At 58.4% G+C, this 23,448-nt stretch overlaps 3 protein-coding genes across 3 annotated transcripts; 2 read left to right on the top strand and 1 right to left on the bottom strand.

The window, feature by feature from the left end:
• On the top strand, positions 1 to 1,605 carry VOLCADRAFT_75918 (uncharacterized protein). Its single transcript, XM_002953664.1, has 2 exons — positions 1 to 46; positions 161 to 1,605. Exon 2 carries the CDS (start codon positions 203 to 205, stop codon positions 593 to 595), a length of 393 nt encoding a protein of 130 aa, XP_002953710.1. The 5' UTR covers positions 1 to 46; positions 161 to 202; the 3' UTR covers positions 596 to 1,605.
• A 352-nt stretch (positions 1,606 to 1,957) lies between these two features.
• On the bottom strand, positions 1,958 to 8,415 carry VOLCADRAFT_82410 (uncharacterized protein). The gene is made up of 8 exons (XM_002953575.1): positions 8,211 to 8,415; positions 4,273 to 4,306; positions 3,995 to 4,075; positions 3,588 to 3,686; positions 3,349 to 3,401; positions 2,900 to 3,250; positions 2,607 to 2,644; positions 1,958 to 2,440 (listed from the first exon to the last, which is right to left on the bottom strand). The coding sequence occupies exons 1-8, from the start codon at positions 8,370 to 8,372 to the stop codon at positions 2,110 to 2,112; spliced, it is 1,149 nt and encodes a 382-aa protein (XP_002953621.1). The 5' UTR covers positions 8,373 to 8,415; the 3' UTR covers positions 1,958 to 2,109.
• Positions 8,416 to 9,648: 1,233 nt separating this feature from the next.
• Positions 9,649 to 20,967, top strand: VOLCADRAFT_94443 (uncharacterized protein; the record flags this gene model as incomplete). Its single annotated transcript, XM_002953663.1, has 10 exons — positions 9,649 to 9,765; positions 9,933 to 10,055; positions 10,380 to 15,936; positions 16,455 to 17,851; positions 18,063 to 18,200; positions 18,560 to 18,597; positions 19,285 to 19,354; positions 19,621 to 20,023; positions 20,264 to 20,350; positions 20,552 to 20,967. Coding segments are annotated over 10 exons (8,346 nt in total), but the record flags the coding sequence as incomplete, so codon positions are not given.
• Positions 20,968 to 23,448: the final 2,481 nt, after the last annotated feature.

Genomic DNA, 23,448 nt, shown 5'->3' with positions numbered 1-23,448 from the left:
CGGAACATTGGAAACCGCCGGGCTTGCATTTTACTCAAAATTCTAGGTATGCATTGTTGGGGATCTTGTCGCAACCACTTCTTAGCTGTCCGACCGAGTTTGTCCTCCTTTGGTATCGTAGGTAGGGTCTGATTTGTTGCCGTCGGTTCGCTTGCTGCAGGGCTGCTGTGGAATCCCGCGCAAGAAGAGTTACTTTGAAAGAATGTCCGACAATGAGATGGAGGTGGAGGAGCAGCAGGAGCAGGAGGAGCAGCAGGCGGGGCCCAGCAAGCGTGGCAACAAGTCGGGCAAACGATTTGAGATTAAGAAGTGGAACGCCGTTGCCATGTGGAGCTGGGCTATTTGCACAGACACGTGTGCTATCTGTCGCAACAACCTTTATGAGCCAAGCATCGAGTATCAAGCGAACCCGACGGGAGACCCGGACCACCCCGGCCTCAGCATTGCGTGGGGCTGCTGTGGTCACGTCTTCCACCTGGACTGCATTCAGCGATGGTTGAAAACACGTAGTGCCTGCCCCCTCTGCAACAAGGAGTGGGAGTTCGCAAAGATCGAAAAAATCCTTCCCGGTGGAGGAATGGTGGGCTTGGAGTAGAGCACTCTGTAGTGGGGGTTGGGCAGGGATTTCTAATGCACGGCACTGTACGCAGACGGAACCCTTTATCGAACAAGATTTCGCCTTGAGGGTTTGAAAAGGTTTTGCTTCCTGTATATTCGTTCCCGGCGGGTCTTCAGCAGCGATGTACGTGAGGGATGGCTACCCATCTGCAGCTCCTATCCGCCCAAGCTTGAAGCCTGCAGACCTGGGGGTATCGCGTCGTCCCAGTGGTTTACGTCCGTGGATGCTGGATTACTCCAGAGCACGTCGCTCCCTAATGGGGACCTTCATACATGGAGAACGCAAACAGACGGAGTAACTGACCCTGTCCTGCCATTGGACTTAAGCGGCCTACAGTAAAGCCCAGGGGTTTTCCTGCGTTGGGATATTGTGGCCGTCCTTTCCAAGTTCTGGGGCGCTGGGGTTGCACAGCAGGGGGATGAAGTGTTGGCGGCGTTTGCATGCTTGCATGATGAAGCAGGATGCTGGATGACCGGAGTGAGCATCGCTCCCGCTTTAACATGGCTCGGTTTCAGGACGGCTAAGGCTTCGTGCAAGGCAGCCGGGAGGCTGAGGGGAGCCTGTGGGCCGCAGAATGCTGCAAGTCAGTGTTGCTTAACTCGAGGCTTAACTGAGGACCATGAGATCTTAGTCCCGGTCAGTCGGATGGATTTTCAAGGCGACCATGTGCCGCAGCTGTGCAGTCATCAGGAGGTGGGTCTATAACCCTATTAGCCGAGTAGGTATTGAAGCAGCAATAGCTGCGGCAGCAGTCTTGATGGGATAAAGCCGTCATTCTGTACAGCCCACAAGCTGTAGAATAGGACCTGTTCAGGCTGCGTGTGAGGGCAGTAATTAGAAGCAGCGGCTTCAGGATGTACGGACTTATGTGTCCCCTGTGCTGGGCTTCCTTCCGTTTGTGGAATGAAGAGTGTCTTGGTTGGTTAATCGCCAGGCTGCTCAGATTGAGAAGCATGTAGAAAGCGGTTTTGTAACGCTTGAAAGTTATTTGGCTATGCCCCCATACATGTGTAGTTACAATCCTGTAGACCTGCAAAGTTGCTTGTGGAACAGAAGTCCGTGTATCATTCATGCTTCGGGTTGGGATAAGCAGCTCCCACAAGAGCATATTCCTCAGCACAGCCAGAGTTCGTCCGATAGCAGGCGGGTTGTTTAGACAGTCACCACCGTTGTGTCAAGGCATGTCGTCGTGAATGCACTGCCACGTCATTCTTGTCACAACTCGTTGCGCGCCTGCTATTAGTGGTTTGGAGTAGTAGGCTTAGGAGGTAACATTTGGACCGAACATAATTGCCAACCGCCCCAGGAAAGATCCTCATCCTTCAGTTACACTCCGTTCTCTCCCTGCGCCTGGCCAGACGCCAACCAACCACCGCTAATGCCCAATCAAAAATCAACAACTGGTACGGCTGAGAACTGGCCCCGTCACTGCAAATGTCTCAATTGTTGATCATCTGAGATGCTCGTTTCCAGAAACCATGTGTATATCTTCAGAACGTAAGCACGCATCGCAGGCACTCCCCTGCGTGCAGCAGCTCAAAGGCCTCATTAATCTGGTCAAACTTGAGGTTGTGGGTGATGTATTTGTCGAGCAGGGTCTTGCCCTCCATGTACTCAGTGACCAGGTCGGGCACCTGGACCCGGCTCTTGTAGCCCCCGAACGCCGTCCCCATCCAGCGGCGGCCTGTAACCAACTGGAAGGGGCGTGTGCTGATCTCCTGGCCCGCAGCCGCAACTCCGATAATCACCGACGTGCCCCAGCCACGATGGGCGCACTCCAGTGCAGCGCGCATCACGGACACGTTGCCAATGCACTCGAAGCTGGTGGGAGTAGGCAAGACAGGGGAAGGGGGGGTGTTGGATTAACAGAAACCCACACAGGAACCGCTTTCCTGTGCTTCCCTTCCGGTTCCTCCCATTCCCTTTCCTTCCTTACATCCTTGCCTACACTACTTCCAAAGCCTTTTCCACTTGTGTGTCCACTTACGTGTAATCGCAGCCCCACTCCGTCATCTCCACAATCACCTGCGAAGTGACAGGCCGCCCGCGTCCTCAATTGGTAATCCGTTGAAGCAAACCAAGGACTGGGACTGTAAAAGAGCAGGGCGCCATGCATTAGGATTGGTACCCAACACTCAGCATCAATACTATTACATTTTAGCCCTTATAATCGCGTGGGCGCCATGCATATGAAAATACCCTTTGACTCATTGGTGAAACTAAGACGAACGATAGATGCCAGCAACCCTTCCACCTTTTCCTTCTGCCGCCCTCCATTACCTGCTGAATGGGTTTATCGTGGTTCTTGGGGTTGATACACTCGGTAGCCCCGAACTCCTGAGCCGCCGAGAATTTGGACGGGTTGATATCCACACCGATGATCCTCGCTGCGCCCGCCCGCCTCGCCGCCTCAATGACCGCCAGGCCCACTGCGCCCAGCCCGAATACCGCCACACTGCTGCCGGGCTTCACCTTGGCCGTGTTAACCACCGCCCCCCAGCCGGTCGACACTCCGCAGCCAAGCAGGCAGACCTTGTCCAGGGGCGCTGAGGGGTCGATCTTGGCCACACTCTGCTCGTGAACCACCGTGTACTCGCTGAATGTGGAGGTGCCCATGAAGTGGAAGATGGGCTGAACACGGGGCAGGGCAGGGAAGGCTTTGTGTCCGTTGAATGGTTCCATCAATATGAGCCCGCTCCCTCCTCCTCCTCCTCCCGACCCCTCCTCACCTTGCCATCCACGGAGAAGCGCGGCTTGCCGTCCGACTTCATGACGCCTTTGCCTGACCGCCAAATGGAGCAGCAGTAACAGAGCGCCGGGTGGGTTATAGAGAGGCACGGGTCGGGTCATGAACGGCAGGAGCGCAGCAGTCATATATCATGTAATGCCCGCGAACCGGCTACGGGTCAATGACCAACACTCGCCTGAGGGAGCCCCTCCCCTTTCAACCCGGCCCCGACTCCCCCACCTGTAAAAGCGCGCACCGAGACACATAGGTTGGACTCCGGGTGCTTGCAGAACTTGCACTCGCCGCAATAGGCTTGGTAACAGGGTATGACGTGGTCGCCTGGTGGGGAAGGGGCATGGGGAGGACAATGGAGGCGACAGGAGGACAAACACAAGACGGTGGACCACGAGAACGGGGGAATTCGGCAGCAAGACGGAACACGGCCGGCCAACTGTCCAGCTGGGAGGCGCAGGGCAGGAGGCACGAGCCGTACAAAGGGGACCTTTGGGCTCTGCAGAGCGGAGCAAAGTTAAAGCAGTGCGGCACATGCGCGGGGGGGATGTACTGGCAACGCATCTGGACCGGCAGGTTTGTGGCATGTGCGGATGTGTGAGCGGGAGAGTGGCAGGCAATGACAAGAGCATTACCTGGATTTACAGACGTCACGCCCTCTCCCACGCTCTCCACAATGCCCGCCGCCTCGTGCCCCAGGATGCATGGGAAGAGGCCTGCAAGGCAGAGAGGCTGTCAGGTCGGGAATGGAGGGCTTGAAAGGCCATGGGAAAGGGCACCTGGGACTAACGAGGGCGATGGGAACCTAGAGCTGGGTTCGTGCTGACAGTCCCGAAGCGAACAGCACGGCGACGAGCTATGCCGTGCCATACTTGGTTTGTTGCTCAGCCATCCATGCTGCTTTGGAACTCACCCTCTGGATCTAATCCGCCTAACGTGTAAGCGTCCTGGGCCAATGGAGAGGAACAGGCAGGTTGCCAGGCAGATGCATGAATGACTTAACGGCATAAGAACCTATCGTATGTTCGTGCGTGACACGTGCAGGAGACTATGCGTGGAGGCAAGTCGCATGGAGGCGGCAAGTGGTTAGTCGCTATAGTGCTAAGGGCTCCCGGCGAGAGATAGGAAGTCAACTAGGGATTCATCATGTTTCCCCTTTGAGCCCCAAGGTGCGGAAGTTTCGCTCAGAGTGCAGGTGCAGCGGGCTGCTTGGTTTGGAGGAGCGCTGCCGCAGAATGGGCCCCTCAGCTCCAACGTTCCGTACGGGAGCGCCACGTCCATCCTATAAATTAATATAACAGAAACGCTTTGCTTTCTTATCTTTTGTCGTGTATCTGTTCTAGTTCTCCTCATCTTGCGTTGTATCGAGCAACAGCACGACGGTAACTTACCGTGTGGCATAGCGCCGTCGCGACAATTTTTATGCGCACCTCCCCAGGGCCAGGTGGTGCCACGGTAACGGTCCGAAGGTCTAGGGCCTTTCTGGGCTCCCAAGCTATCGCGGCTTTGCATTCAATTGGCTTGCCTGCATTTTCCGAAAGGGCCGTGCTAGCCGATGTCGCAACGCAGCACTTCCGTAACACAGCGGACCGCTTTTGCACTGTGAAACTTGAATATCCAGAAACAATTTTAAGAGGGAAGAACGCCCGGTGATGTCCATGTTGCAGTCTTTGCTTTGCCACTGGACATCCAAAAGAGGTCATCCTGAAATTGTTGAAGCTTGATACCAAACTTACATGGCGTAACCACCGATGGCATTCATTAACGTCAGGCAACGCTGCTAAGGCGGTTACAAGTCCGTACCGATAACCATCGGCCTCGCAACAAACTTTAACTGCCTCCTTGTACAATACAAATATTCATGAGCCTCTTTGCTCAAAAATGTCTAAATATATGCAGATGTGCAAGATAGCATCCTGCTATACGAACGATCTTAGTAAAAACACGTGCAAAAACATTAAAAGGCAAAGGGAAAAAAGTGGTAATTCCAAGTAATCCTTTTAAATTTCAACCCCATTTCCAGTGCCGCAATACAACAGAAACTTCGGCACAACCATTTTGGAAAAGGGCTATAATGTCTCGATTGTTGATCATCTGAGATGCTCGTTTCCAGAAACCATGCGTATATCTTCAGAACGTAAGCACGCATCGCAGGCACTCCCCTGCGTGCAGCAGCTCAAAGGCCTCATTAATCTGGTCAAACTTGAGGTTGTGGGTGATGTACTTGTCGAGCAGGGTCTTGCCCTCCATGTACTCAGTGACCAGGTCGGGCACCTGGACCCGGCTCTTGTAGCCCCCGAACGCCGTCCCCATCCAGCGGCGGCCTGTAACCAACTGGAAGGGGCGTGTGCTGATCTCCTGGCCCGCAGCCGCAACTCCGATAATCACCGACGTGCCCCAGCCACGATGGGCGCACTCCAGTGCAGCGCGCATCACGGACACGTTGCCAATGCACTCGAAGCTGGTGGGAGTAGGCAAGACAGGGGAAGGGGGGGTGTTGGATTAACAGAAACCCACACAGGAACCGCTTTCCTGTGCTTCCCTTCCGGTTCCTCCCATTCCCTTTCCTTCCTTACATCCTTGCCTACACTACTTCCAAAGCCTTTTCCACTTGTGTGTCCACTTACGTGTAATCGCAGCCCCACTCCGTCATCTCCACAATCACCTGCGAAGTGACAGGCCGCCCGCGTCCTCAATTGGTAATCCGTTGAAGCAAACCAAGGACTGGGACTGTAAAAGAGCAGGGCGCCATGCATTAGGATTGGTACCCAACACTCAGCATCAATACTATTACATTTTAGCCCTTATAATCGCGTGGGCGCCATGCATATGAAAATACCCTTTGACTCATTGGTGAAACTAAGACGAACGATAGATGCCAGCAACCCTTCCACCTTTTCCTTCTGCCGCCCTCCATTACCTGCTGAATGGGTTTATCGTGGTTCTTGGGGTTGATACACTCGGTAGCCCCGAACTCCTGGGCCGCCGAGAATTTGGACGGGTTGATATCCACACCGATGATCCTCGCTGCGCCCGCCCGCCGCGCCGCCTCAATGACCGCCAGGCCCACTGCACCCAGCCCGAATACCGCCACACTGCTGCCGGGCTTCACCTTGGCCGTGTTAACCACCGCCCCCCAGCCGGTCGACACTCCGCAGCCAAGCAGGCAGACCTTGTCCAGGGGCGCTGAGGGGTCGATCTTGGCCACACTCTGCTCGTGAACCACCGTGTACTCGCTGAATGTGGAGGTGCCCATGAAGTGGAAGATGGGCTGAACGAGGGGTCGAGACCAGGAAGGAAGGAAGACACGGGGCAGGGCAGGGAAGGCTTTGTGTCCGTTGAATGGTTCCATCAATATGAGCCCGCTCCCTCCTCCTCCTCCTCCCGACCCCTCCTCACCTTGCCATCCACGGAGAAGCGCGGCTTGCCGTCCGACTTCATGACGCCTTTGCCTGACCGCCAAATGGAGCAGCAGTAACAGAGCGCCGGGTGGGTTATAGAGAGGCACGGGTCGGGTCATGAACGGCAGGAGCGCAGCAGTCATATATCATGTAATGCCCGCGAACCGGCTACGGGTCAATGACCAACACTCGCCTGAGGGAGCCCCTCCCCTTTCAACCCGGCCCCGACTCCCCCACCTGTAAAAGCGCGCACCGAGACACATAGGTTGGACTCCGGGTGCTTGCAGAACTTGCACTCGCCGCAATAGGCTTGGTAACAGGGTATGACGTGGTCGCCTGGTGGGGAAGGGGCATGGCGAAGACACCCAAAGCCCAGGAAAGGGCGGGAGGGAGTTTGCAACGTTCATGAGTATTGAGATGCCCACGTGGGTAATGTGAGAACCAGAATGACTTGTGTCAGTCCTGACAATCGCCTATGTCGGGGGAATAATTACAGGCACCAGACGCTTGCACGATGCACCCACATATGTTAGGGCCCAGCCCCAAGGAGCGGGCCTTACCGACTTTGCGAGATGCGGGCAGGTGCAGACCACTACCCAGGAAGGTGAGCCCCGGAACAACCCTCAGGCTTTCTGGCAGCCTCTCCATATATAGAACCCCGCATTTTGGCAGAGATTTGAGATGATATAGCAAAGCTGTCCGCCCTCCTCGTAACTGCCATACAATGTTCCTGCTGACAGCCGCGCTTCGGCTACTGTACGGCTCTTTTGCAACGCAACATCAGGCTGTACACTGCCTCAAAGGATGATAAAGCTGTCCGATTAGGTGTGTCACTTTTTAACATTCCTGGTGCATATTGTTTCCATCGTGTCCTGGCGATCATGCCATCCTTGTTCTGTACCTGGTTTGACCGACGTCACGCCCTCTCCCACGCTCTCCACAATGCCCGCCGCCTCGTGCCCCAGGATGCATGGGAAGAGGCCTGCAAGGCGGAGAGGCTGTCAGGTCGGGAATGTGGGGTGGAAGGGCGGGACCCGTCTGCCGGGCGTGGGACCAGACAGACGGGTTTCGTAATCTGATGATGCCGCGAGCCGTATTGTCGAGCTTTGCGGTCCGGCCACCTCGGCGGACGAACAGGACATGGAGTCCATTTTTCGCTTGTGGATGGAAACAATGGATAACTTACAGGAGCTCTTGTAAAGCAAGGCGTGCGGCCGCAGGTCGCTAGATTACGCATCTACTTCAGATGCGCACCTTCTGGGTCCAGCCCGTCTAGAGTGTAGGCATCCTTGTGGGGGAAAAAGTTTGCGTATGGCCGGGTACCCCGGGAGAAGATGCGGATGGACGCGTATGCACGGAAGCATAGGGGTCAAAGATCTCTTACAAAAATATTGCCTGCCATTACAAGATCGAAGAAAAGCTTATGCTTATCATCTTTATAATGGCTTACCGTGTGGCACAGCGCTGTCGCGACGATCTTAACGCGCACTTCCCCAGGCCCAGGCGGTGCCACAGTCACAGTCCGAACTTCAAGAGGCTTTTTCGCCTCCCAAGCAATGGCCGCCTTGCATTCAATTGCCTGGCCAACCGTTTGGGCTGCGTCCTGCGACATATCCAACCGACCAATCCGAACCAGCGTATTTATTAAAAGGAATGTAGGTTAAAGAGAATATACTAATATGAAGGACCGCCTGAATAGCCAATCGGGATGCTATCAACATTCACGAACTAATGTGGTACGATTTGGCGCGAGGTGTAATGCCTTTGCTTACTGGGAACACAACAAGCCATGAGCAGTGGCTAAACAGAAAATACGTACCATAGGCATATATTATGCTAGGAGTGACAATGTCTAGCTTTGCCCCTTTATGGTTTTGAACGACGTGGAGAAAGTAACCCAGTATTATGGCGACTTCCAACAGCCACGACACGCATGACTATTAAGCATCACCATCGATGCTGATGTGTTGATCGCCGCATCAGCGTGTTTGAGTCCAGGAAGCAGGGGAAGCGTCGAGCCTCTGCAGTGGCGCCTTTCAGGGCAAAGCCGCTAAGCTATGGAGCCTAACGCAGCATGGATTAGTAAAGAGTCTTCATCACCGTGGGAATTGGTTCACGGCCCTGCGAGGAGACCTGCAGCTCGTCAGGTTTGTCACAGCGTTCCACACAATGTCTTAACACAGATGAAAGGCCTTCGTTATTTACATGTAACCTTATTACCCAATAGTCGTTATAAATTAAAGCGAGCATGCTCGTGAAGCGTCTTTAATGTGAAATCCCGTTGACGCGGATGCTGCAGAGGGACGGCCACCCTCATAAGGACGGCGGTGGAGGCGACAAGAAGCCTGTGGCAGGTGGATTATCTCTACGCACTGTGCCTTTAGCGAAAGGAATACCGCGGCAGAAGTGTCAGGGCAACGCGCCGCTGGAGGTATGTATGAGCTATGGGAGTGCCGGTTGTGTTGTACTATCACCCTTCCACGGTTGCTTGTATCTTTTTTATTTCCTAGAGGGCCACGTGCCTTCTCATGTTTTTGGCATTAAAGCATGTTTGTTCTGCAACCACACCGCAGCGAAATCCGTCGACAGTGGGCTGGCAAAGAGGATCTGGATGCACATTTTTTGTACTTTAATCACGATACAGTGGAGCAGTGTCGGCTCGCTTGTTGCTGACTCAAAGCCTTGTGCCCGCAGCTCGCCAGGCTTCCGGCATTTGCAAGTTGGCACTTTTGATTTGCGCAAAGCTAACAAAGCTTGATATTCATTCTGCTGCTGTGAACTTGCAAAATAGTGTGTCTGCATCAAGTCGCTAACTATGGCGGGTAATTTCTCGATGCCGTACATGGTCGTGTTGCATGCTCAATCGGTATCGTTTCCTTTGCCTACAGGTTGTTGCCCGAACATCGCCGTATCCGCTACGATCTCGGCTAAGCGATTCGGCTCGTGATGGGCCTAGTAACGGCCGGGGGGAAAATGGCACGCCTCAAAGCTCGCAAGCCCTCAAGGTATGTTCTTTTGCCAAAGAACTAACCATCTGAAATCAGTTGGTCGAGATGGTTGAGGAAGCGAGGCCAGTCGAGCAAATATTGCTGTAGCATTGCTGGTAACGAAGCAGCCTTCGCATCATTTTTCATTGCTTGTGATGAACATGGAATTTAACACATGCATGCAGATCGTTGTTAAGAAAAAACGCGTTAGCGGTGCATGCACGCCGAGGCTGTCAGAGCAGAAGATGTACAACTTAGCGAGGGCGGAGCCGTCTCCGGCACGCCATGCAGGTCACGCAGTGTACACGGTAAGGAACCATGTGGATTACACATGTGATACACGGCACGTTATGTAGTGCGGGCTGAGGAGCCCTCCGCGTGCCGACCCATATGTGGGTTTCACGCTACTGCGATCCGCCAAACAGGAAATAGTATTCAGGCCAGCCTGCCTTCTTGATAACGTTAGCACGTAATCACCTACAGTAGTCTACAACCTGCGCATATTGCGACCCGTATGCAAGCTTGCACGTGTACGACAGTCACCCACATGGCCCCCACGATGCAAACGAGGTATACTGTGGAAATGGATCCTTCGAACATCTACTCCTCATACTGGCTCCCTTTGACTGCAGGGTGTCTTGGCGAGCAGCCTTGAGCCTAGGGACTTGCTGGACAAGCAGCAGCAGCAGCTATCGACGCATGACAGGCGTGAGGCGCCGAATGAGGGTACCGATGCAAGGCAGCCCAGTACTGAGGCAGCCGGCGCGGTGCATGGTGCCATGCTCAGGCGGCGGCGGTACAGTGGCGGTGCTGAGCGCGGCCAGCTTGCCCTGCTGGCCCGTGCACTCGTCAATCCCGCAGACGCCAAGGCTGGCCGTGTTGGCAGTCCAGGATCAGCGCAACAGCAGCTGCATTCAATGTTGGGTCCCGATGATAGGGGTTCTATTGGCATCCAGGTCGCGGAGAACGGAGGGCCGACGTGGCGGGACGGGGCTGGCGCCCCGTATGCGGCGGCAATAAACGAGGGCGATGATGTTAGCATGGCAGAGCTGAATGAGTGTCTGGCAACGGGTTCGGCAAAGATCCAGGCTGAGTTGCCGACAGCTGGAGCGAATGCAGGGGCGCCGTTGCCAGCCTCAGGCACGCCAGCGGCGTCTTGGAAGTTGGGCGGCAGCAGCTCACGCCTGGCCTCCAGGGCAGCATCAGCCTCGACGTTACGCACACCGGGGGGGCGCTGCGGCGGCGCGGGCAGCAACCAGCAGCAGCGGCGTCTGTTGCGATGCAACTCGCCAATGGACTTGTGCCAGGCAGTCCAGAGCGCGCAAGCCAGGGCCGAAGTCCATGCTGGGTGCGATGTACGGAAGGAACAGCACGGCCCAGCAGTAGGAGCCGGGGCTGCAGGCTCGTTATCCGAGCCCGTGGCAACGCCGACCCAGGAGACCACCTCGGCCGCAGCGATGCGGCGCTGTCTACATACGCGCGTCCGACTGCAGCGGTCGGAGCCATCCTCCGGGAAGGATGGCAAGGCGTTACCGAAGTCGCGAGCAGGCAGCGAGAAGGAGAAGGGCACTGCGGAACTTACGGCTGACGGGAAAGAGCCGTACAGCTCCAGTGGCGACGGGATGAGTTTAACTGATGGATGCATGGCAGCTTCCGGTAAGGAGCGCTCCCGCGCCGTTTCACGTCTGAATCCGGCGCGTCCTTTGGACTCGCAGCCGCAGCCCGGGGACCTTGCGCCGCGTTGCCAAAATACACGTGCTGCTGATGTCAGCGCTGCAGGGTCTGCGGAAGGCGCTGTGGTGCCGCTGCGCACTGAAACGAACGGAAGCGGAAGCGGCGTCGCGCAACGCGCGTCTGTCGCACTTTTTGAACCTGTTGTCTCGGAGCCACCCACGAAGGTGGCCATGGGGGTTGCTGCCATGGCTGTAGCGAAACTGGCGGCAGCTCAACCAGACTTGCAGTCGCCTACACCGAGCTTGACGGGTATCGATCCTTGGATTACTGTTGCCAAGCTTGCAGCTCGCGCGGCATCCGTCACCTGTGATGTTAGGCCGCAGCAGCAGCCCGAACAGCCTGGCGAAAACGGAGGTCAGGAGGCAAAGGAGACAGGGACTAGCGGTGCTGATGTCGTGGTATCCGCGCATGTGGACATATTCTCCGGTGGGACGGGCTCTGGTAGGGCAGCTGAACAGCGCGAGGGTGGGGGAGAGGCACCAGCAGCCGCGGCAATTACCGTGCAGCTCAGCACTGGCGACGAGGAAGATACGCGCGAATTATTGTTTGAAGGCAGTGAGGAGGAGCAGCAGCTGGCCACAACTGGGCCTGGGACCGCGCGGCCTAATGCGACCAGAGAGAGGACCAAGCTTGAGGGGTCATTGCCGGGGAGACATGCGCGCAATTTGACCCGTAGGGGGCGGGGGAAGGTCAGGGGTAGAGGCCGACGGTCGTTGTCTTCTGTTTGTGCCGCCGAGACTGTCACCACAAGCGGCAGGATGAACCGAGGCAAGGCAGAAGTAGCAGCGACGGCAAAGGGCGCTGATTGCATCACTCCAGGCGCGCTCCGTGCTGCCTTTCGGGCGGATTCCGCCAGCGGGGATGATTCTTCTCCTGATGTGCCGATCGGCAAACTGGTGGAAGCGGCCGCGGCTGCAGCTGCGGCAGGCGCGGCGGACGCTGCAGTCGTTACCCGACGGTTGTGTCCGCCGTCGTCGGGCGGGCTGAAGAAGGTCGTCCCTGCAAGTGCTGCCGTCACTGCAGTGACGCCAGTGGCTTCCAAGCGCGCGACGAGGGATGCGAGTGCTGCCCTTGATGCCGGCAACAACCTGGCGGCGCGAATATCCGTATTTGCCGATTCGCCCTCTGCAGTGCCCGATTCGGAGGACCTGCCGATTGGACAGCTCGTGGCAGCAGCAGCGGCGGCTGCAGCCGCAGCAGGCACCGGAACAACTAGGTCGCCAGGGTCATCACCCAGTGCGGGTGCACATGGCAGTAGGGAGGGGGGAGTGGATAACGCCGGCGAGGGAGCCCCGGGCGCGGACCCCATTCCTATCGTCAAGTGCGCTGGTGCCTTGCAGCAGGGACAAAGGCGGGGGCAGTCCAAGGTTTCAGACAACGCGTCAGGGGTTGCGCCGACCCCCGCAGCTGAAGTGGCGGCGGCAACGGCGGCGGTTACTAGTGTTTCAGTTGGTGGTAACACAACGGCGACCAAACACGAGGCACGTCGGAAGCGGAAGCGTCGGTCCAGTACATCATTGGGGCTGAGCAGCGGAGGGTCCGCGGAGTTGCACCCCGCAGACAGAGCGGCACGGGGAGCTGCAGAAGGGCTTCCACGAGGCGGTACCGATGGGGCACCTGGCAGCGACATCGCCGCCGTGTCCAGCGTCCCAATCGCGTCGGAGCCATGTCAGGGATGCAGTACGGACCATTTGGGGCTAGCTGCCGGCATCAAGCAGGGCAGTCAGCAGCCCGTCACCACCGCCGCTGCTTCAAGCGCGGATGCGGGGACGGAGGAAGCGCGCGGGGTTGCTACATCCGGACAGGAGCTGGCGTCTACAGTGGCTTCGCAGCAGCCGCAGTTGGCATCAGCCGTCGCCGGGGGCAGCAAGGTCCAGCTCGCGAACCTGTGGAAGCGCCAACGGGTGATGGGCAGCATGCCTCAGTCGGTTACGCGGGTAGGCGGCGCGCGGCCGGGCTCAGGTAGGATGGAAGCCAAACTCCGCCCACAAGCAGGTGCTGCATGCGAGGGCGCGACGCACACGTTGCGTGCTGACGTGCAGCAGCAAGAGCTGCAAGAGCCGCAGTCGGAGCTTGGCCATGCCGGTCATGGCGCCCAAGGGCCTAGAAGCGAACATCCGTGTCAGTCTGCGGTTGCTCCCGCTGCTGGAAAGGGTTCAGCAGTTCAGCAGGAGAAGAATGGTGGTGATGGCGTGGAGCAGAATGTGGGTTGCGAGGCGGCGCACGGTGAGACGGTTGGGAAACCGCAGTATGCTGACGTGGAAATGGTAGAGCCGGTGTATGAGACCGAGAGTTATTCTTGCGGGGTTAAGGAGCAGGAGCAGCAGCGGCTCTGCCTTAGCGAGCTCCTCCCTTCAGAGGCGTCTGCCGGAAGGAATCAGGGAGTGGACACGGTCCAAGGTGTTATCGTCAGCGCCTCATCCGGAAATTCGGCTGACCCCGAAGACGGAGGAAGCGATCGGACTGCTGGCTATGAAGATGGCGCCTGCGCACAACCCGCAGCAGCAGTTGCTGCTGTCAATCGCGTTCACATCCGCAGCGTGTGGAAACGTCCGCGTCTTGCGGAGGCTTCGCGGCCAGTATCCTCGGCCGGGGGAGGCAGACTCACGGGTCGGCGAGCGTTGCTAGGGTCATCATTGCAGCGGCCGGCCGGAGCCACGGCGGCGCCGGTGCAGGCGAGCACTGCTGCCGCCCTCCCTGGCCGTGTACAGGCCGGTCCGGAGGATGACACGGGGCCGGCCGTGTTGGCAGACCAACCCTCCGCCGTTGCTGACGGCGAGTGTGAGGTCCGCTTGCAGCAGCAGGCGCAGCAGCCCAAAGCAGCAGCTGACAGTGACAGTGCCGGCGGAGACGGCAGTCAGGATGGTAATGGCGGCCATCATCGCTTCAGCGGCAACGTCGGCCTGACACCCGTGGAGGAGGGCAAGAGGGATGCAGATCAGAAGAACCGCACCGGGCCGTTGGCAGTATCAGCCGTGGCGGTGGCGGCAGGACTGACCACGGCGATGGCTACATCTGCTATCAACGTAAGGGGAGATGCCCTGCATCATACACCTCCAAGGATGCTGCGCGGAGGGCCCCTGGTTACCGCTCCAAGCCCGAGGATATCCGCCTTGGGCGTGATTGGGAAGCCACCTCGGAGTCCATGTGACCTGCGGGCTGCGGCTACTGCGGTGCCGCCGTCGCCGCGCCTGCTCCCATCACCATCGCCCTCGTCATGCGAAGTCGCATGTCGAGCGGGGCACCGTTTGCGGGATCCGTCGCTCCACCCTGCGGCCCTTCCGGGTGGCGCCGGCATGTCGCCCATTCAGCCGTTGCTGTCAAGGCTGCAGGCGGCCGCGGTGCCGTCGCCGTTGGCCCATGCCGGCACTGGGTCGCGGTTGCGGCCTCCGCCCGTGCCCATGTCACCCTTATCCGGGTCCACAGCGGCGGCGGCCGCCATTTTGGCAGCAGCGGACGCACCGCTGGCCCCGTCGCCGGCGCCGGACGCACGAGCGCCTTCACCGTTGGCCCTCTTAAGCAATGCTAGCAAGCGGATGGTCGCGTCGGCGGCCGAGGCCTCGTTTCTACAGCCCCTCGCGCCCATCCGGACGAAGGCCCTGCAGCCTGCCGCCGCCACCGGCGGCGCCGCGTCGGGCGTGAAGCGAAGTGTTGTACAGGCTGTTGAGGCGCTGCTGTCCATTCCGCTGCTAGGGAACGATGATGACAGCTCGCCGAGCGGCACAGGCGATGCTGATGCCGCCGTTGCCGCTTCTGCAGCAATTACGGTTGTTGGCGCTGAAGCCGATGACACCGTGCGGGATGGGACAGCACCCACGACAGGAGCAGCGGCTTCCGACGGCGCTATGTCTCCAGGTGGTATGGCGTGCCGGCTGGAGCGGCTGCTTGACGCAGCCTCCTGTGAGGCCAGGGGGCCATCATCTGTGGCCGCAGAAGTACACGGATCGGAGAACCAGCATGCAGCGGGGCCGCCCTCGGCATTTGCTCTGTTGGTCGACGTTGCAGCTGCGCAGAGCGGCGGAGAGGACGCAAAGGCAAACGGCAAACACGGGGCCAAGGAAACGCCGTGTGGGTCTTGCACGGCCTCGGCCTCAGGCGGGGCCTGCAAGCAGGCGGGATCTAGTGACCCGCTGTCGGAGGGTCCTAAGCCCCTGCGCAGCGCCCTGCGGGGCGTGCAGCCTTTCTTCTCCGCTCCGGGGCTCTGGGCTGCGGGCCATATTGCTCGGTCACCCCCGCAGATGGTGCTCCACGGTGGCGCCGCCGTGGTGGCGGCGGCGGCGACGACAGGCCCAAACGGCGGCGGTGGTGCTGTGTGCTCGTTGGTTTGTGAGGAGCGACTGGACTTGTTCCATGGTAAGGCGGCATCGCCGTTGCCGCCGCGGCCGCGGCCCTCTAGCAAGCAGCCCAAGGCACCACCCACGGATTCTCGCTCAGTGCCTGGCATCACTAGGCATGGTGAGTTACTGATAAGAGGATGGTCGGAGCAGTGTATTGTCTGGGTAGCATAAAGCTTTTTTTCGTGGGCGGACACGTAACAACATTTTCATGGTACAGGTTTCACTTGAATCCTCGTTGCTTATGTATCTGGCATAGCAGAGCTCGATCACCAAGCTAGTAGTACCGAAATGTTGTACTAAAATGCCATCCTTTGCACTTTAGGCGAACGAACGAACGAACGGAGTGAAGCTGAACACCTTCAGTGTGACTGTCTGTTAGGACAGTCGATCCGGGGGGATCAACCGCGCTACACAATCTACACCGCGCCCTACAGCATCGTGTCCGTGTGTTTCGTCTCTGTTTTTTCTATGGAATCAAGTCTATGGAATCAAGAGAACAACATATGCTGCTTCCAATGTGCTCACATCTCGACGTGTGAGCAAGAGGCAGTCCGCATTCAGGGTATCTGCAGGGTGCACGTTGCATAGCCACGCCTGAATTAAGCTTAGCTTGTATGTCTATCGGGACGCCCGCAGGCCTGGTGTTCCAGCCCTGCATGGCTCGGTCTCCAACAAGCCGTCTCTCGCCCAGCAAGGCAACCACTCTGGTGATTGGTGGACAGGCTGAGTCGCCTGTTGCCGGGTCGCTGCGGCCGACGGACGGCTTCAGCACTCCACCGTGCGGGACGAGCAAGTCCCGGCATGGGGGCGCCACCGGCAGCGCCTCTGGCTGGCACAGGGCCGGCGACGGAGTGTCGTCGCTGTATCCGGGGCATCAGTACGACAGCATGATTGAGGATGTCGTACAGCAAATTTTGAACGAAGCCAGTCCTGAGTTGCCGCCGTCTCTGGAGCTCACGTTGGCGGCAGCGCCGATGACTACGTCGGTGGCGGCGGCAGGAGGCGTCACGCGGGAAGGCGTCACCGGAGTCGTGGCCCGTCATGCGCCGGCGATGCTGGCGTCTGGAGACGAGAACGAGCCGCAGGCTGTGAACGGCGTGGCACCTTCGCTGGTGGCGGCGGCGCCGCCGGCGACAGGAGTTCTCTCTCTACAGCATCAATTACAGCAACAGACGCCACCGCTACCGAGGTCTACTTCTTTGACAGGGCCAGCCGGTAAGCGGCGGCGGTCGGGGGACGTGGAGGATTTCGGCGGGGCCGATGCTGGCGGCGAAGAAGGCACCACCACCGCTGCATTAGGTGAAGCGGAGCAGCGCCCAGAGGCCCAGGCACAGCCGGTGGGGCTGGTGGGCCACCGCCGCCGGCCACGGAAAGCGGCTCGCGTCGACGGGGGGCCCAGCAGCGTCGCTGCTGCCGCCGCCGCGGCAGCAGTAGCGGCAGTCGCTGTCAACGACAAGCAGACCTTGGACGAGCTGTCGAACCTCGACTCTGATGACTCGGATGACGACGTGCTCGATTGCTACTCCAGGGGTGGCGCCGCCTCCAGCGGCGCTGGTGGAGGTCCGGGCAGGGGCGTGGCTGGCCAAGCTAGGACCCAAGGGGCCCAGCGCGGAGTTGGGGGAGGGCCAGGCAGGGGCCCAGGGTTCATGTTCGCAGGCAGACTGCTGCCGTACGGGCCTCCCTGCGGCGGCAACTGGATGAAGCCGGGTCTGGCATGGAGCCGTACAGCAGGCGGGGCGCCGCCTCCAGTGCAGCCTTTTATGGGTCCAGCGCGTCCCTCACCGCAGCTCAGAGCCGGCGGTCCTTCCGCTGCTACTGCCGCGGGGGCGTCGCGTCCGTCGCCTCCTGTTGCGCCACTCGGCAGCGGCGCTGGTGGGGCGCGGCTGGCGACGGCTGCGACGCCCCCGCCGCCGCCGTCGATGCCTGCGTGCCTGGACAACCCGGCGCTACCTGGAGAGGGCTTGCTGGATGTCCCACGTACGCTGAGCATGCCGCGTAGTACTGTGCCATCTCGTCGACAGAACACCTACCTGGTACGGCCTCCTTGCGGGGGCAGAGATATCTTTGTACTCGCGCCGTTGCCTGCCTGTCCTATTTCTCATCACTCTACAGATTGGACCCGACTTTATTTCGCGTGCCCTGGTATCTCGCACCACCGCTCTGAACCCACATGCACATGTTTCCACCCTCCCGTTGCATGGTATTCATGTTCCGGCCCCACGTACCTCTCGTCTCCTCCCGCAGAGCGCCGCTGCGGACGCCAGCAGCGCGAGGCCCACCCTGGAGCAGGAGTATCGGGAGGCCCTCATCAACCTGAGGCTAGCACAGGCCTGGGCAGCCGGGGAGAGGTGGGCGCGATGCGACCTGGCAGGGCTGCCGGCGGTGAGTGCTGCTGCTGATGAGTGCGATGATGACTCGGCGGTAATTTTGCAGTGATCCGGCATCTCCTGATTTTTTTTGATGATGGCTTAATAAGTGTGGGTAGCGGCAGTGGCTGCGGAGGAAGCTGGGTCACGGCCGCTGTGTCTAGTAAGCACTCTGCCTGTTGGAGGGCCTGTGGGAAGGCTGTCGCGTGCGCCGGGGGTCGGGGGATGGGGGACGTATGGCAGGCTGGGGCGGAAGAAGGGGAAGAGTCTTTGTACACGAGGCACTGCTTGACTGTTTGGTTGCGCATTAGGCTGATGGCCCCCGTTTCCCGACAAACCCGAAGTCCCTGTCATCCCATCCCACCCAACCCCCAGGACGTCTCGAAGCGTGGTGTGACGGAGCGGCTGGCCGTGTAAGTTGACGGTTCCCGCTGGCCGTGTGTGTTTGCATGCGAACATGTTTGGGACTGGCAATGTGTGTGGGGGGGGGAGGGGAGAGTTGTGGCCTCATCACAATCACAAAGCCTAGCTGCTTTTAACAACTAAAAAACCCTAAGTAAGTCAGGCATGGCTTGGTCTCCATTAGCAAAGTCTCTAAAAGCATGATGCACAAAGCTATAGAAAAACGTTTGGACAGTTCGGCTTAATAATCATTAATATAAAGCGGGATCAATTGTTTTTCCTGTGTGTGTTTTGTGATGCCCGATTACTTCGGACAGCCCTCGGTCCCAGAGCCCTCTCACGGCTCTCGCATGGGTCCTCAGGTTACAGCCTTGAGGGGTGGTAACGCAGCTTCAGGAGAGAGAGGAAGTGTAACACACACCTAGTTTGCTTCGGTGCTGGGAGCCATCTTGAAAGAGAGGGCCCAGCCTGATAAGTGGCCCTCATCCTTTTCTACATCCGGGATACCGGGATGAGCAACCCTGTTACGGCTTGCATTCCGACTCGTAGCCGGGTACGCAACCACGCGTTGGTTGGTATCTGTTGTATCGTGATGATAGGTGTCGGTTGTTGCTGCCTACCGGCCTGCCACCCGGCTGCTAGGGTCTGTTTTCTCGTCGGTACTGATGCCCCCTGCCCTATCCTCACGCCAAACACAGGTTGGATATCGCCTCCTCCAAGCTGAACTGCTACCGGGGAGCGGAGGGTGCCACAAAGGTCATGGCCAAGGTGGGGTCATCAGATACAAGCCCGGCCATCTATTGAAGTGTAGAGAGTACACTCTCTAGAGAGTAGAGGTCCCATTCAACCCAACTAGACACCAACCGGCGCTACCACTGCCATTACGGCAATGCCGCCCTCGCCCTCTTCTCCTTGGCTTTTCGCGAATCCCCATCGTCGAATCCCCATCCCCTTTCCTTCGTAACCCTCGTGCCCTCTTCCACCTCGTCTTCCTGCTTGCGGCCCCCCTGATTCGTCGTTGCATTGGTGAGCAGGTGGAAGAGGAGTGGGAGCATCTCAGGCGCATCCGAATGGCAGCAGCCTCGCGTTCCACAGTCCGCACTCCCTCGGGCACCACACCCTCTCCGGCACCTGGAGGACATCACTCATTACGGGGAGGAGCCTCTTACGCCCGGGTCCCGCACACGCCACTCCCGTTCGCAGCGCACGCGCACGCCGCTGCCGCCGCCTTAGCAGCAGCAGTGCCAGCGCCAGCGCCAGCAGGTCCGCACAGTTTGGCGGCAGCTGGCACGCAGCAGGGCGGGCCGGAGGACATGACTGTCCCCGCTGCCGCTACACCGCCGTCGGAACCAGCGGCGGTGGCGGCTGTAGCGCCGCTTGCTCTTGGACATTCACATGCCATGCAGGGGGAAAAGACAAAGGCTGCTCCGCAGCAAGGTGCAGCGGGGGGTGCAGCCAGTGCAGCGCCAGCGGCAGGGCAGGCAGCGCCAGTAGCAGCGACAGGGTCCCATCGTGGCCTAGCGGAGCTGGTCTCAGCTCACGCCCATGCACACTGCCACAGGGGCTCGCCGCCGCCACCGCATGCACACTCGCACCATCATCAAACTAACCACCCCGCAAGCCACCATCACCACTTCCACCACAGCCACCCCATTAGTCGCCATACCGTCGACGCAGATGACCAGCAGCGGCAGCACCGCCATAACTCGCATGCGAGCCCATTGACGCATCCGAACCACCGCAATGTCGCTGGCTGTGGCGGCGGTGAGCCCCAGGGCCGCCAGCCCCCGGCGGAGGCTACTGCCGCTACTTCGCATGAAGATGCGAGCTGCCAGACTGCTGCTGCTGCTGCGGCGGCAGTAGTAGAGGTTGGCGTTAACCAACACGACGGCAACCCAGGTAGCGGAGGCGGCAGTGGGGAGGGCTTCGGTACTCCGATGCTGCGCGGCACCCCGCAAGCCGCAGGTTTCGATCGGCCTTTCGCTGCAACGCCGCCGCCAGCGGCAGCTGGCACCGGCCTCTTTGGTAGTGACGGCGTCGCCGGCGGCAACGGAGGAGACGCAAGCGCACTGTTGATGCATCGCCTCAACCCGCAGCAGCTGCAACTGACCCCGCCGGCCAGCATCCTGAAGACCGTCCCTACGCCGTACACAGCGCCGGTGCTCACAGCTTCCACGCCCAGCGGCGCTACGGGCGGCAAGAAGGCGGTCAAGTTCGCGGCGGTTCTTGAGCTGGGGCCGCAGTCCGGGTACCGCCACACGAAGCGACCGGCGCCGCCTCCGAGGCCGTCATTCGACTTGACGATCCAAAGCCAGTCTGAGCTCCAGCCACAGGAGGAACAGGAGCAGGGGCAGCCGTCAAAGCTGGAGCAGCAGCAGTAGTACAGAACCAGCAGTAGCCCTGAACGAGGCAGCGATATGACCGCACGTGCTAGAAGCTCAGTCTCCTTAGGAGTCTCGCTTGGACCGCGGGGGAGGCAGGGGCCTCCTGCCCTGCGTTACTGGGGTTGTGCGAAGTTGTGATGTGAGCTGCGCATGTACCTACGTACATACATACGTACCTACGCGGGCCTAGCACATCACTGTCCAGTGTCGGGAATCGTGTCGATGCATCTTTTGGCTGTACAGTCCTGAATCCTGTTCTGTGTGATGTGTTCGTTCGCCCCAAGCGCCTCCAACCTTTGTAGGGGAGTAAAAGCTGGCTGGCCTGGTAAATGCTAGGCGAGCAGGCTTGAGACTTCGGTATGGGACCTCTATGATGATAGCTTCCTTTGGAGGAGGTGGGTAATTGACATCCAGGATATCAGTTAAGAGTGTGCCTGCCACTGCACAGGCTCGTTTTAGGGTAGCCGTCTGGTTGCATTCCTTTTTTTTCTCCTTTATTAGGAAGAGCTCTCGGACTCTTGCCCGTTTTCTCTCTGTTCTTGTTGTATGGTGGCGGCCTCCTCAACATTTAGCCGTTTCAGTTGACTCCTGAAGCCCAGGCTTCCCGTTGCCTCCGATAGTAGACGCAACCATGGAAATCTTCGTCCTCTCTTTTTACTCGCCGGCGTGTCTGTATATGTATGTATGTATGTATGTATTTTTGGTGATGGCCTTGAGAGGAGGACCGTGCCGGCGTGCGTTTTACCTCTGCCGGCGTATGTACATTTGCAGGGTTTGATAGTTCCTCGCACAAAGCCCCAGAGGATTACAGGTCATCCTAGACGAATACCGAAGGAAGCTGTTTTAGTGTGCAAGCAAGCAATCACGTAGCACTTGCACGTGTAGGAGCGGGAGTAGTATTGACTTTTGCGCGTGGTTTGTTTGTTGTGCGGCTGTGACATGGTAGTAGGCTTTTGCCGTGTGAGCGGCAGGGAGGTACAGGGAAGATAAGGCCGTGCTTAACCCACCGATTGGTTTGGTTGGCTGGCTGGTTGTATTGACGAAGCCGTCTGTTGGGGTACATAACTCAGCAGCAGAGGACAGCTGCCATTGCTAGACAGCTGCTATTTGCTTCCTGCCAGATGTCAGACGCCCAACCGAGAGAAAGGTCGTTCCTCACATTTTTTAATTTTGCAAGCAGTCTAGGCATTGGGCTTTTTCCAGTTAGACGGCTAGTTAGGGCCCAGTCTTGACATTCCTGGCCAGCTGGTGCGAGCTAGAAGGCCAGTCAGTCTACCAGTCAATCAGTAGATAGAGGCGTCACTAGGTACATACGGATGAGGTTAGGGAGACGTACACGCGCTTGCTTTTCCGTCATATGAAAAGCCGTCGATGCCGGAGGCCGCACCAACAGGATTGATAGTCGATGGGTTGGCGGTTCGGCGTGGAAAGGGCCTCCACGGGGCTTTACCCACATACGGTTGGCTGCGTCGTGGCTGATAGTTTCGCTTGGTGGACGTAAGCGCCTGGTGAATGTTTGTGTTCGGCGAGATAGGTCAATTGCTGCCGGACCGAGCATGAAACATGGTGTATATGTATGGACCTCCTACATAGTTTTGGGTGTTAGCTGGGGTGTCCAGTGGCGCGCTTTGTTGAGAGCTGTGGCCAGTGTGTGGGGAGTGAGTTTTCCCTCCCCTTCAGCCTGATGCATGGTCCCGAGACTGATTTTGGGGTGTCATGCATTGGGGTGCATGCCGATTGCCTAGGCTGGGTGTTGGGGAACCACTATACGTGTGTGTTACAAACCGCTGCCTGCAAATGTGCAAAGCACGACTCGTGGTACTGGCCCGAACAGGCATAAAGGTTCCCTTCTCGCCTCGACGAAGAAAGAAAGGTCATTGCAATAGCAACGAAAAAAATGGTAAAACAGTAAAACATTGCGGACAGCTGGAGTGAGCGGTGAATAAGGGAAGTAATGCCGTGTTTTCATCACATCACGAACATCCGCCCGAAAAGCCCTAAATGCCAGATGTCCTCCAACTCAAGGTCATGCAACCACATCATACCAAAGAAACCAACACTGCCCAGTAACAATGTAACTGAAGCTGAGACAGGTCACGAATTAACATTGCAAGCCTCAGGGGGTTACGGGCTCTGGCACGCACGGAATACCGAGAAACACCGTCGTGGTGTTGCGCCTAGGGATCCGCCCTGGCTGTGGAACACAGGGATCTGTGGCCCCCGGCTTAAACCCTGCCATCAATTTCCATGACTCAATCCACATTTTCTATTGGACGCCAAGCAGTGCTGCCCGCACCCAAACATCGTTGATGCCCGCATTAAAACGTAGCACCCAAACAGTGTATATAGCCCAGCACAAGCCCCCAAAGGTACCAAGTCGAGCCATATACCACTTTCCATACCGGAGAGGCGCAGGAGAGGCCTAATTCGCCCTGCAAGACCTAACTGGGCCCGTGGGTGGCCCGCTAGGGGCGCCTC

This window comes from Volvox carteri, assembly GCF_000143455.1.
Source record: "Volvox carteri f. nagariensis unplaced genomic scaffold VOLCAscaffold_37, whole genome shotgun sequence".
NCBI lineage: Eukaryota > Viridiplantae > Chlorophyta > Chlorophyceae > Chlamydomonadales > Volvocaceae > Volvox > Volvox carteri.
This window is presented reverse-complemented; position numbering and strand designations above follow the sequence as displayed.